The sequence below is a fragment of the Neolamprologus multifasciatus genome, chromosome 23 (assembly GCF_963576455.1).
Source record: "Neolamprologus multifasciatus chromosome 23, fNeoMul1.2, whole genome shotgun sequence".
In the NCBI taxonomy this organism is placed as follows: Eukaryota; Metazoa; Chordata; class Actinopteri; order Cichliformes; family Cichlidae; genus Neolamprologus; species Neolamprologus multifasciatus.
The window spans coordinates 494,518-508,584 of record NC_140460.1 but is presented as its reverse complement, the minus strand read 5'-3'; the positions used below and the strand labels follow the sequence as shown (position 1 = coordinate 508,584).

At 44.6% G+C, this 14,067-nt stretch overlaps 1 protein-coding gene across 6 annotated transcripts in view; it reads right to left on the bottom strand.

The window, feature by feature from the left end:
• Nucleotides 1-12,902, bottom strand: part of obscna (obscurin, cytoskeletal calmodulin and titin-interacting RhoGEF a) — a 60,078-nt gene extending 47,176 nt beyond the window's left edge. For 3 of the 6 annotated variants that reach the window (XM_085152149.1, XM_085152151.1, XM_085152152.1), the window contains exons 1-17: nucleotides 11,464-11,975; nucleotides 10,569-10,653; nucleotides 10,208-10,474; nucleotides 8,609-8,770; nucleotides 8,352-8,456; nucleotides 7,967-8,233; nucleotides 7,614-7,883; nucleotides 7,272-7,538; nucleotides 6,932-7,195; nucleotides 6,578-6,844; nucleotides 5,309-5,578; nucleotides 4,930-5,196; nucleotides 4,500-4,766; nucleotides 1,771-2,043; nucleotides 1,592-1,694; nucleotides 612-772; nucleotides 246-512 (exon numbers count right to left, since the gene is read on the bottom strand). In XM_085152149.1, the coding sequence (XP_085008275.1) occupies nucleotides 246-512; nucleotides 612-772; nucleotides 1,592-1,694; nucleotides 1,771-2,043; nucleotides 4,500-4,766; nucleotides 4,930-5,196; nucleotides 5,309-5,578; nucleotides 6,578-6,844; nucleotides 6,932-7,195; nucleotides 7,272-7,538; nucleotides 7,614-7,883; nucleotides 7,967-8,233; nucleotides 8,352-8,456; nucleotides 8,609-8,770; nucleotides 10,208-10,474; nucleotides 10,569-10,608 (3,517 nt within the window). In that variant the 5' untranslated portion in view covers nucleotides 10,609-10,653; nucleotides 11,464-11,975. Of the gene's footprint in view, nucleotides 1-245; nucleotides 513-611; nucleotides 773-1,591; nucleotides 1,695-1,770; nucleotides 2,044-4,499; nucleotides 4,767-4,929; nucleotides 5,197-5,308; nucleotides 5,579-6,577; nucleotides 6,845-6,931; nucleotides 7,196-7,271; nucleotides 7,539-7,613; nucleotides 7,884-7,966; nucleotides 8,234-8,351; nucleotides 8,457-8,608; nucleotides 8,771-10,207; nucleotides 10,475-10,568; nucleotides 10,654-11,463; nucleotides 11,976-11,998 lie in introns of those variants that run through there. The other 3 variants (XM_085152150.1, XM_085152154.1, XM_085152155.1) reach the window with 3 other exon arrangements.
• Nucleotides 12,903-14,067: the final 1,165 nt, after the last annotated feature.

Here is a 14,067-nt window from a genome sequence, read left to right as displayed (position 1 = left end):
TGAAAGCTTTGTGTGATAGTTTATTGCATTAGCAGCTGTACCTGTGTGTGGCTAACTGTCATATATCAGTGCACAGTAATTATTGCATGTTGCATGCGTCTGTATTTCTGCAGATAAAACTGCACTGCTCCTTTTATACTTGCATGAGCTCACAATGGATGTGAAACATGTTGTAAATACTAAGAAAGAAGACGTTTTTGGTAAAGCTGAGTCAGGTGAGTTCGTAGTGTGATGCAGAGCTTTACCGTGTACTTTGAGACTTGCTGTAGTGTGGTGGTCTCTGCACTGGCAGGTATACTGTCCGGCGTCCTCGGGTTTCAGGGCTTTGATGGTCAGAGAGTTGATCGTCTTCCTCTGTTTCATCACGTACTTGTCTCCTGGCCTGATGCTCTCGAAACCTTTCTTCCAGTGGACGTGGACCCCAGGCAGAGAGTACTCACAGGTCAGGGTGGCAGCTTCTCCTTCTTTGGCCTCCACATGCTTCAAATGGTGGATGAACTCTGCTGGGATGGCTAGGAGTGACAATGAAGACATCTTTACTTATTATCATTTATCATATACAATCTACCAGAGATGTTCGACCCACAGCACGAATAAATCCCTGTCGGTACCTTTGACAGCGACCGCGGCCCTGGTCGTAACAGAGCCAGCGCTGCACTCGTACACTCCTGCATCTGCTTTGCAAACTTCTCGAATGGTCAGCCGAGCTTCGCACCCCAAACGACTGGTGAAGTATCTCGAGGAGTTCCACATGAGGCAGCCATCTTTGTACCTGTCATCCAGGGAAGGACGGATGTTGTTTTACTTGTGTTTTAATGTGAAGTGTGCTTATTTATTTTTTATATTGCATGTTTTGGTTGCATCTGTCAATTTGTGCTGGAGAGACTCTTTTCCCTTTTCCCCGTTTTACTAATTTGACACACCTGAGAGGAAAGGGAGTGGTAATTTACAGAGAGTGTTCAGTGACACATAAGGCTGGTGGAGCGTGGCGTCAAGCGGGGAGGAAGATGCAGCGCCAGCGACGCGGAGCGAGCGGTCTGACTGCTGCAGCAACAGGAGGCCAGATTACACGTCTGCGGGAAATTAGAGGTGGCGGACACGCCGGTGCCGATATATTGGCGGTTACAAAGAATCGGTGGGCAGAGTTGAGAGCTCTGCCCACCCGGGGTAAGTCTTTTGACTCGTCCCGTTTTAATGAATGAAAGCTGTCTAAAAGAGTAGTAACTGCCGCTGCCTCCTTTCTTTAGCGCACCGGGGCGCAGAACGCGGGGAGGAAGGCGAGGACGCCGCCGGGTTTCCCTCCTGCACCGCTTCACTGGATTTTTAATTCTTAGTGACTCTTAGTGGCGGACGCCACTGGACTTTTAATGTTGTGTTTTATTGATTTTTTTATTGTGTTGTCCCATGGCCAGGGTTGTTTTAATTCATTTTACATTTTTAACTGTTTAAATATAATAAATGATATTTTAATTATACAGTTTTTAATTCATGTGCTTTCCCTTGGCTGCTCCACTGCTCTGTCCGTTTGGAGGAAGGTTTCCCTCCTTTAAAAACACTGTGGAAATAAAATCACCTTTGCTCCGTTACATACCACAGGATGTGACACGGCTTGGAGGTCACACAGGACAAAATCAAACCACCTCCTTCGATGGCTTCGCAGTCCTCAAGTGACTTACAAATGGTGGGACGCCTTTCTGGTATCAGATGAAGCACAGCACATGTAAGACGTGACAAAAAATGCACGTTAAAACCCAAAGATCTCAGCGTTACCTCGAACCAACAGCGAGGCATACGATCTTTTGTCCCCTGCTGCGAAGGAAATGGTGCCGGTGTCTTTACGGGCCAGCTGTTTAAAGGTAAGGGTGTGGAAGCCTCCGGAAAGCAGCTGGATCTCATTGAGCTCGTTGGTATAAAGCAAAGTCTCATCCAAGTACCACTTGGCCCCAGCGTAGTCACTGGGAGAGATGCGACACCTGAACGTGACCGTGTCCCCCTCCAGACACTCAACATCTTCCAGTTCATCCAGGATCACCACCTTCTGACCTGCGAGAAGACAAAACTCTTACAGACTTACAGCAAACATGACCCGATCAGCACCAACATTTTACTCAGTAACTTTTAGGGGTGGGGGAAATCGATACTGTGTAGCATGGTGATATTTTGTTTGCTAATAATGTATGGATACAGGGACAGCAGAAATCAATATTTTGTTACAAAAAGGTTTTTGTGCTCTGACTTCAGAGCATGTTGATCCTTTTTCTGAGCAAGAATCCTGACATTCCTTCACTGTCCAAATGTGTTTAATAAACATGACAGTTTACTTATTTTAATTTAAGACATGTTTTATTTTAATTAAGTTTAAAACTTTTTTATTTAATGTAAAATTATATTTTGTTTTAATTTACTTTCAAATTCTTCAGTTGCTGAAGGGGCTGCATAGTTTTCATAAACTGCATAGTTCAGAATAGCTATAATTGTACCAGATGGTTGATTCAGTTAAGTTGGACTAGACTGTAATACAAACCGTTCAGTTTGTCAACAATAAAACTGAAATGAGAGAAAGACTGAGTGTGAGACTTTGATATTAGATAAAATGAATATTGATAAAGTTTACCTTTATGTACAGAATCTGAATATCGCAAAATATTTTTAAAAATTGCAATAATATCGTATCGTGCGTTAAGTATTGTGATAATATGGTATCGTGATAATATGGTATCGTGTGTTAAGCATTGTGATAATATCGTACCGTGATAATATCGTACCGTGATAATATCGTACCGTGATAATATCGTATCGTGCGTTAAGTATTGTGACAATATCGTATCGTGATAATATCGTATCGTGTGTTAAGCATTGTGATAATATCGTACCGTGATAATATCGTATCGTGATAATATTGTATCGTGATAATATCGTATCGTGATAATATCGTATCGTGATAATATCGTATCGTGATAATATCGTATCGTGCGTTAAGTATTGTGACAATATCGTATCGTGATAATATCGTATCGTGATAATATCGTATCGTGATAATATTGTATTGTGATAATATCGTATCGTGATAATATCGTATCGTGATAATATTGTATTGTGATAATATCGTATCGTGATAATATCGTATCGTGATAATATCGTATCGTGCGTTAAGTATTGTGACAATATCGTATCGTGATAATATCGTATCGTGCGTTAAGTATTGTGACAATATCGTATTGTGATAATATCGTATCGTGTGTTAAGTATTGTGACAATATCGTATCGTGATAATATCGTATCGTGCGTTAAGTATTGTGACAATATCGTATCGTGATAATATCGTATCGTGCGTTAAGTATTGTGACAATATCGTATCGTGATAATATCGTATCGTGTGTTAAGTATTGTGACAATATCGTATCGTGATAATATCGTATCGTGATAATATCGTATCGTGATAATATCGTATCGTGATAATATCGTATCGTGCGTTAAGTATTGTGATAATATCGTACCGTGATAATATCGTATCGTGATAATATTGTATCGTGATAATATCGTATCGTGATAATATCGTATCGTGATAATATCGTATCGTGATAATATCGTATCGTGCGTTAAGTATTGTGACAATATCGTATCGTGATAATATCGTATCGTGCGTTAAGTATTGTGACAATATCGTATCGTGATAATATCGTATCGTGTGTTAAGTATCGTGATAATATCGTATCGTGATAATATCGTAGCGTGATAATATCGTAGCGTGATAATATCGTAGCGTGATAATATCGTATCGTGATAATATTGTATTGTGATAATATCGTATCGTGATAATATCGTATCGTGATAATATCGTATCGTGTGTTAAGTATTGTGACAATATCGTATCGTGATAATATCGTATCGTGATAATATCGTAGCGTGATAATATCGTATCGTGATAATATCGTATCGTGATAATATCGTAGCGTGATAATATCGTATCGTGATAATATCGTATCGTGATAATATCGTATCGTGATAATATCGTATCGTGCGTTAAGTATTGTGACAATATCGTATCGTGATAATATCGTATCGTGATAATATCGTACCGTGATAATATCGTACCGTGATAATATCGTATCGTGATAATATTGTATTGTGATAATATCGTATCGTGATAATATCGTATCGTGATAATATCGTATCGTGCGTTAAGTATTGTGACAATATCGTATCGTGATAATATCGTATCGTGATAATATCGTATCGTGATAATATCGTAGCGTGCGTTAAGTATTGTGACAATATCGTATCGTGATAATATCGTATCGTGATAATATCGTATCGTGATAATATCGTATCAATATCGTGGGATGTATGGTGATTCCCACCTCTAGTAATGATAAACGCTAGCAACATGCATTACAGCACTCATCATATTAGCATTTCTCCCAGTGTGTTGGTTCCTTTGTTTTACAGTATTTCCCATCACCGCCTGATATGGTTTAATTTAAACGATCCACACTCACCTTGCACGGTCAGCTGTGCCCGGCTTTGCATGGTGCCAACGTCACATATATAAATATCTGTGTCTGATTTCTCCAGTGAGGTGACTGTGAGCGACAGCACCACTCCCTTCTGCCTGATGACATACTTCCTTCCAGGCCGCAGCTCAATCAAGCCCTTCAGCCAGGTCACGCGCTTGGCTGGCTGCCTCGTCTCGCACTCGAGGGTCACCTTTCCTCTTTCTTCTGCTCGAGAGTCTTTCAGCTCCCTGGCAAATGTGTGCTGTAACTCTGAAATGAAAAAGCTTAGTAAAGCCGATCCAGCCATAAAAACCCAAAGACATATGAGCATGGAGATAATATCGATCCTTTCAATCTGCTGCAACTTGTGTTTTACTGCTACCTGTAAATGGTTGCTACCTTTATAAAACCAAGAACGAATGAAAAGTCAAACCTCTGATCTCAAGCTTGGCACGGGAGGCCACGCCTTCGGCCTCACAGCAGTACTCTCCAGAGTCTCGGATGGTGGTGCTTTTGATCACCAACCGTGCCAGATGTTTCTCCACGCTCATCTCATACTTGGGGCTCTCCTTGATCAGACGCCCGTTTTTCAGCCATCGGATGGTGACTTCTGGTTTGGTGATTTCACAGCTCAGCTCTGCATCCTCACCAGGAACGGCCTTGACGTTCAACAAGTCCCTGAAGATGTGCACTGGCTTCTCTGTGTGCGAAAAGGCCCATTGGCTCGCTCAACATCTTGAAGCAATTTACAGTGTAGGATATGTATAATGTGTATAAACTCTCATGACCATATCTTAGGAAAGATTATGTACCTTGAACAAAAAGCATGGTCCTACAGGTTAGATCTTTAATTGTGAAGACCACATCTCCAGCGTCGGTAAGTAACGCATCTCTAACCGTCAGCGTATACATGCGGCCGCTGTTGGTGAGCCGAACACGGCTGTTGGTAACCATGAGCTGGCCGTTAATGGTCCAGGAAGGTTTATCGTCAAGATCATGGGAGAGGAGACACTCAAAAGTGCAGGTGTCTCCCTCGAGGACCGCCGTCGTCTTCAAACGCTGGACAATTGTAATGTGTAAGTCTGTAAATAAATGCAATCAGTGAAAGACCACATATATCAGCTGAAAGCTATACTAACTGTGGATGAGATCTCAGAAAGGTTTAATGCCACCAACACTCATTAAACATGGTGCAGAATAAAGAAATAATGACCTTATTTAAATCTTAAATGGTTGAGGATTCAGAAATACAAGAGCTTTTACTGATAAACTCATAAAACAATTCACCCTCTGGTTTGAGAGCTTATTAGAAATAGTCAAAGGAGCTTGCAAAGAAAAGCGTCTGGACTTCTTTAAGTTACTTGAAGACGTTTCACCTTCATCCGAGAAGCTTCTTCAGTTCTGAGGTCAAATGGTGGAGAGTCCCAGATATAAACCTAGTGGGAGTTTCCCCCCACAGAGGGACAAAGGACCCCCTGATGATCCTCTAATCGCCTGAGCCAAGGTGTGGAACTGGGTGTGGGTCCCAATCAGCCAGAGTTTAGGGTGAGTTCATTGTGAAACCTGGCCCCACCTTATCATGTGATTTCCTGAGGTCAGATGACCCAGGATGTGAGTGGGCGTTAAGGCGTCTGGGGAGGGATCTCAAAACTGGATTATAGATGGCAGACAGTTGGTGTCGTAAACCACCGCCTCTGTTCAAAGATGGTCGCTCACAGTGGACATAGATGCTTCTTTCACTCCTCTTTCAAACCATCTGTCCTCTCTGTCCAAAATGTGAACATTGGCATCCTCGAAAGAGTGACCTTTGACCTTAAGATGCAGATGGACAGCTGAGTCTTGTCCTGTGGAGGTGGCTCTTCTGTGTTGTGCCATGCGCTTGTGAAGTGGCTGTTTGGTCTCTCCAATGTAGAGGTCTGGGCATTCCTCGCTGCACTGTACCGGATGAAGGTGAAACGTCTTCAAGTAACTTAAAGAAGTCCAGACGCTTTTCTTTGCAAGCTCCTTTGACTACGATGACCTGGATGACTGAGAACCTTCACAGACATATTAGAAATGGCGTTTCTTCTTCTACTACTCACCGTGTACTGTGACTTTAGCTTTGGTCTGACTGGTGCCGAGATCACACGTGTACTGTCCTGCATCGTCCTTGCTCAGTGAATGGATGATCAAAGCCATGGACTTCCCAAACTGGAGCAGCTCGTGTTTCTCATCAGCTGTCAAAACGACACCGTCCTTCTTCCACGCAGGGCTCGCCGTCTCTTTGGAGATTTCACACTGAAGACAAAGCTCCCCTTGCTCCTCTCCAGCTGCATCCTCCAGAGGCCTCAGGAACACTGCTGGGCACTCTGGGACACAATACAGGTTCGTCTTTGTGTTGTTATTATTGCAATTTATGTTTCTGAGAAATCGAAGCCACTCCTTCTGTCACTGACCTTTGACCTTTAAGGTGGTCGTCTCAGTGAGAAGGCCCGCTTTGAAGGTAACCCTGCTCTCCTGTGGCCGAAGCTTGTTGATCGTGAGGCTGTGCATGGTGCCCATGTGGCGGATCTTGTTGATGGCGTTGGAATAGAGCCGGACATTATTGAGGAGCCATTCCACGTTGGCCACCACGTAGTTGAGTTCACACGAGAAAGTGGCGACGCCATTCTCCTCCATTTGCACCGGTTCAAGGTGTTTGATCAACTTCAGTGTCCGCACTGCAACACAAAGGCTCAAGTCATCAACGTGTCCTGAAAACGCTTCGTATTAACGTTTGCACCACACTGAACCTACCTTCTACTTTCACATGTGCCGAGCTCTGCGACCCTCCAGCCAGACAGCGGTACTGTCCCGCATCCATCCCCGTCAGCCCGTGGACGGTCAGCTCTGCTCGTTTCCCCTCCCTCTTCATGCTGTACTTGTTAGAGGATTTCAGAGCAGTGCGGCCCTTAAACCAGCGCACCACCCTGGGAGATGGGGCGAACTCACAGCTCAGAGTCACAGAGCTGCTCTCTTTTGCCTCCACGTCATCCAAGTGGTGGACCACCTGCAGAGGGCGCTCTAAAAGGGAAGACAGCGTATTTCCATTATTTCATTGGAGAATGTTATCAGCTTGAGGCGGGGTGGGAGACTCACCTTTAACCGTGAGCTGAGCGGTGGAACGACTCTTGCCAGCTACAAAGACCACCGGGCCTGACATGGAGCTTTCTGTGGAGGTGAAGCACAGGCTGTGGAGGGTGGCCTCCCTGTCGACGTCCACTGCCGCACATGGCTCCATGACCTCACCGTTCAGCGTCCACTTTGGTGGCCTCCCTGATTTCAAGTTGGTCTCTACCTGGAATAGTGCAGGCTCTGGCTCCATCACCTCCACCGATGTCATCCCCCGCACTATGGCGATAGCCTGCTCTGCACGTACAGCATAATACATATTACCTCTACTGCACAGCTCCTGACATCATAGTTTGATTTGATAAGTGTGGGAACCTCACCCTCCACCAGGAGCTGGCAGGAGGTTTTATCATCCTGTGCATCACACGTGTAGGTGTCTTCATCTGACGAGCAGACATCATTGATAGCAAGCTGCCTGTAGATATCTTGGCTGATTAGCTGATACTTCCTGCTGGGAAGCAGCTCCTTCCTGTTCTTGTACCACCTGACCTCAGCATTAGGCCGTGAGACCTGGCACTCTAGCAGACCTCGGTGGCGATACATGGCGATTTTTACTCTCAGAGGACGCACTATTTGGACGGGAAGCTCTGAGAGTGGAAGAATAAACTCAGGTTTGTATGATCTTATTGTTTTATAAGAATATTTCTTGTGTGTTTATCAGGATTTCCTTCACGCCCAGTGTGAGGAGTGAATCTCGGGGCTCACCTTGTACCATGAGGGTTGCACAGGATGAGACCCGCTCTGCCGTGAACCTGATCTCCCCTGCATGTTCTGGTCTGACTGACTTGAAGGACAGAGAATGAGTTTCACCTGAAATCACATTAAACAAGTATTTTATTCTGCTTATTACCTTTTCCTCGGTTAATTCTCAGAGTTCCCCTGATGGTTCAGGCTCATCAGTTCAAGCAACTACAAGGATAGCTCCCCCAAAATCAGGACTCCTGCTATAACTGATCTTTTACCTTGGTGTCTGATCTTGATGCTGTCCCCAGGACGGATCCGGCAGTCATCTCTGTACCACCGACCATCCACATCCATCTGGCTGACCTCGCACACGAAGGTTACAGGTTGACGCTCGACTGTGTCGACATCTTCCAGCTCCTTCACAATGTGAATGTCCCTAGCTGGCAGGAAATATCCACACTATGACTTGAAACTTAGTGAAAGTAACCACAGAGAGCTTTTTGCCACTAAAACATTGGCTGACATATTACTCCATATCATTATTTATTTATTGAACTAAATGGTCTGTATTTGTATAGCTTTACTAGTCCCTAAGGACCCCAAAGCGCTTTACACAACCAGTCATCCTTCACACACAATGGCTGTTTCCCAATTCAGGGTCTGCAGCCTTAAAGGCCGCATTTTAAGGCCGATTACGTCACAGCGACGCGACGATGTCCCAATTCGAAGGCTGCTTGAAATGCGGCCCTCAAATGCGTCCTTCATTTCCCTGAATTTTAAGGATGTGGCGGTGTAGACTTCGTGGCCCAACATATCCCAGAATGCATAGCGCGGCGGTGGGTGTGGATAATTTTGCCGAAAAAAACGGCGGATGAGGGGCGCCCGAAGAGTAAACTTTAAGTAAGTACTGAATATTATGTCACTTATTTATGTGCAAATGTTTAATAACGAAGAACATTAAAACATTCCTGTTGGCCACATGTCGGCAAAGTCATGTGACATTAGTGACGTTTGTACTAACTTGGTTTTAAAGCCTTTACTTTAAAATATACGCCGTTCAATAGCTGAGCTTAATCAGAGAATGATCAAAGCTCATGTAGAAACAAACAAATGAACAGAAGATTTTCTCCTTCATTTCTGTCAAACAAAGCTGTATGAAACGTTTCCAGCTGTTAGTATCATGGTTGCTAGGCAACCTGGGCAGCGCAACAGAGGCTAGACCGTCCCATTTCACAAGCCTCGCACTTCCGGCCTTAGCGGGTCTTTGAGTACGCGGCCCTCGAGGATCGTTGAGGCTGCAGACCCTGAATTGGGACACAGCCACATCCACACACTGGTGATGGCAGCTACATTGTAGCCACAGCCACCCTGGGGCGCACTGACAGAGGCGAGGCTGCCGGACACTGGCGCCACCGGGCCCTCTGACCACCACCAGTAGGCAACGGGTGAAGTGTGTTGCCCAAGGACACAACGACCGAGACTGACCAAGCCGGGGCTCGAACCGGCAACCTTCCGATTACAAGACAAACTCCCGACTCTTGAGCCACGATCACCTGAGCGGACTAAAATGAAAGACGCTGTGACTGTATGTTCTGCGGCTCCGTAGCTTTGTTGGGTTCATAACACTGATTAGTTTTAATGGAAAAAAGAAACCTTGCATTAAAGACAACACCGTCTGTCCAGCAGGTGTTGGACGTTTCACTTCACTGCAGAAACTACAGCCTCTTAAAAACACGTATGAACCTCGAGTTAGTGGTTCAGGTTATTGAAGCCCCGGAGAAAGTCACTGACCTGATTTTGGGGTCTAACACAGAGGTGGTCTGGGCCATATAAAAACATTCAATCCTGTGAGCATGCGAGTAGTTTTGTCACATTACCTCTGACAGTGAGTCGGCCTGAGGTCTGAATGCCATTAGCTTGGAAGGAGAACAAACCGGCATCTCCCAACGCCACCCTGCTCAGTAAGAGGGCGTGTTTCTTCCCGTGTGTGCTGATGCGACAGTTGGGTTTAGATTTGAGCCGCGTCCCATCCCTCATCCACACGCCCTCTATGTAGGCTAGGTTAAGAGATACCTCGAAGGAGCAGCTCTCGCACTCTGAGACCTCTGCGTCGTCCAATCCCTTCACCACCTGCAGACGCTTCTCTGGCAAACAAACACACACAGGCGGCGTTAGAGGCCTGAAGGCCTTTGACTCATGGTGTTGAAAAAGTACAAATGCGTTTAGAAATAAACATACTTGCAGCTGCTACTATTCCTCCAGGCTTATTGTCTCCCATGTCTCTTGTTCTTGACTGGAGAAGTTTGTTTTCTCAGTCAGCAGGCTGCAAACACAAACGTACCTGACATCATGAGTCATGATATGTTGTCCAACCGTGTTACAAAAAGAGAAATCAGCTTTTCCACGAACTCATTCAGCTCACAGTTCAGGGGTTCACATTACTGATTTCTGCATAAGTGCTTAAATCTTTTGGACATCATTGCAAAAACAGATTAATTCCTTTCAGGCTAACCATCAAACCACAACGTCCAAAATGGTAACGCCATCAAACTGGATCTACACGGCATCAGTGTCTCATATTGTTGATCCCTGTGATGGCGTGCCAGTCAGTAATGAAGAGCAGAGTAATCTCTGTCACCGCACTTGGCTGAGTTCATCACCACCAATATAGACTCAGCTGTGATCAAACCTCCATAAGGCAACATGAGCCGAACTCAGAGGAAGGGAAAGCTCTGAAAAGCCAACAAGCGATCGACCGATGACCGATTGATATTTGAGATCATCAAACACGCCAGCTCCTCCCAGCAGCACTGCAAGCATAGGCCAGTCTGCTCCATTACATTACCTACCAGCTAAAATGGTATTTTATGATGCGTCACACACGGCGCTGTCGTTGGAACCAGTTATCTAGATTACCTGATATTTTATCATAAGCCTTAAAATCGATTCTGCAAAATAAACATCATAGAAATAAAAATAGCAGCAAACCAGCTCAATACAACTCTGCAATATAATTCAACTATATAATATTCCTCTATTCAACAGGATTTCTTGTTGGCTATATTCAACTGCAAAAATAAAAAGTATCATTTCTATACACATTTCCAAATGAAAGAAGAATACATGAGCTTACCTGCACCAATGCACCAGCTCAAACTAAGCAGGTGATCTGTAGGACGAACACATGCCTGCATACACTGTTTCTGCACCAGTTTCAAAAAAGCAAAACTACTTTCTCCAAAACAAACACGAGCTGGATGAAACCTCCAGCGTGGTCACTGATCCTGGGACTGCTGTTTCTCACAGAGCTTTAAGGTTAACAAGATGTATTCAATCCACCAAAGAGCGCGTCCATGCCTCCTTGTGCATCCCAGTTCCCAAAGTTGACAGGCTACAGTGCTTTCTCTTTTTTCCCTGCTGTTATGGAGCATAGTGCTGAACAGCTGACATATCTCTCCCCACACACTAACCTCCAAAATAGCCTTCTGTCAGTATGAGGGCAAAGATAGCTTTGGCTTTAATGGTGCAGGGCACCTTATGCTCGACATCACTGGAACATGAAAAACAATCAGAATGTAAACAGTGTCCCAGTGTCTCTGATGGTTTTCCACCGCGCATCAATGAGGGCTTGACCAGCTTAGAAACGTGACAATAAAACGTAGATTCACCTTATTTTAAAGCAACCTTTGCATTGCATCAGAAGGTTTGCAGCATTTTCTCTCAACAATGAGACCAAAATGACTGAACAGCATCAGATGAGTCTCTGCACCATGAGGCTGATGGGGTTTAATCGCCTGCTCTGTGCAACCCCGACCCACTTGTTACAGACGTCAAACAGGAAAGAGGTGGTTTCTTCCACTGTTAATGCTGACAGGTCATGAAAGATGCATACATCCTTAAAATCTTTACAAAACAAGTTTGAATTTATGTAGGATTTTCTGTCATCCACACAGGGTCAAAGTTTACATACAAATATGTAAAATCAAATCAAGTCCCACCTTCATAAGACACCTTTGGAGGCATAACTCTGGCTGCATATTTCACCACTCATCACGGCCTGCTGGGTTTCCTGCTGCAGAACCAGCTTTTAAACATAGTCAGTAAATTTGAAGATTTGGGATGGTCCATCAGAGAAGCATCATAGAGCTACATCAGAACAACTGCAGATCAAACACAAACTACTGGACAAAAGTACCAGTTATTTGGAAATGTCACCACCAGCCAAGCTGTCGCCCTCCGATGAGAGGAAATTGTCAGGAACAGCCCAGAAACCACCAGGGTTAAAGTTTGTCATGAACTCGAAACCGCTGGAACACCAGCGTCACCGTCCACAGTGAAAACAAGCTTTACACAGACTGAGAGGATCCCGACCAAGACAGAAGACACTGCTCCATAATCAAAGCCTTACAGTGCAGTTGACATTTGCAGGCGCACACACAGACAAACCAAATGCCTTCTCCAAAGGAGTCGAGCATGGTGGTAGTAGCATTATGCTCTGGGGCTGTTTTGCTGTGAGTAGCACTGGAGACCCTCCAAAATCCTCAATTTCACGATGGTTGGATAGATTTTGCTAAGGGACATTTAACCTAATGTTATTTGGGGCGGGGCGGGGCGGGGGGGGGGGGGGTATTAAGGAAAACACAAAATAAATCCAAACCAATTCTTGTTTTTTAAAAGTTCAAAGAAATCATTAAAACCCCAAATTACTCTGACGTGATTACTGTATGTAACCTTTTGACCACCACTTTTATCTTTTATCCTGTCTTCCTTCTCTCACCCCAACCAATCACAGCAGATGGCCCCGCCCCTCCCTGAGCCTGGTTCTGCTGGAGGTTTCTTCCTGTTAAAAGGGAGTTTTTCCTTCCCACTGTCGCCAAAGTGCCGCTCATAGGGGGTCATATGATTGTTGGGTTTTTCTCTGTATCTATGAAGCGCCTTGAGGCGACTTTTGTTGTGATTTGGCGCTATATAAATAAAATTGAATTGAATTGAATTGAATTGAATATGGTCTGTGTGGCTGCATGAAACCAGGATCTGAAAAGCTCAAAATGCCCCAAAAACCAAATACTGGAACTATTACAATGAGACGGTCGAAGCCTAGCAGCCAACCGTGCTTCAGCCTTTATGCTTTTGTTTTAACAGTTTTTAGCTCAGATTTGTGGGGATCCCTCATCAAAAAGAAGAAAGCCGGTGCAGCAGCATTGTGTAACCTCAGTTTGACAGACAGTCCCATGTGCCAGTGAAACTGTATCAGCAGAGATTATCTCTGTGGGGCACAGAAAATAACCTGTCATCACTGAGGAGGAGAACGTGGTCCACAGAAGCCAGTCTCAGCTTACAGAAGCTCGTTCATTACGATGTTTAACAGGTAAAACATCGAGTCGGTGTGGGAACAAATATTTAGTTGTATTTGCTGTCGCTGTTTCTGAAGATGAAAGACGAGCAGCCTCTGATGTCTCGATCCTGTGAAGATGTCCAACAGACGAGCTTTGCCTGATGAAATGTGGACAAACTCTAAAAATAGAGTCACGGTAAAGGAACCAAGTGAAGATCTGCTGAGGGAATTTAGAACTTGACGAAACAGCTGAACTAAGCCTCTGGATCATGTTGGAAACACTCCCCCTCGTGTGTTTGGCATTTCTTCTGAGCCTGACTCTCTGCACCGCACAGAGGCAACAACAACACGCTGCAGGACGCCGTGATTGTTTAAAATGTGGCTCCTGTCGTCATCTAGGTG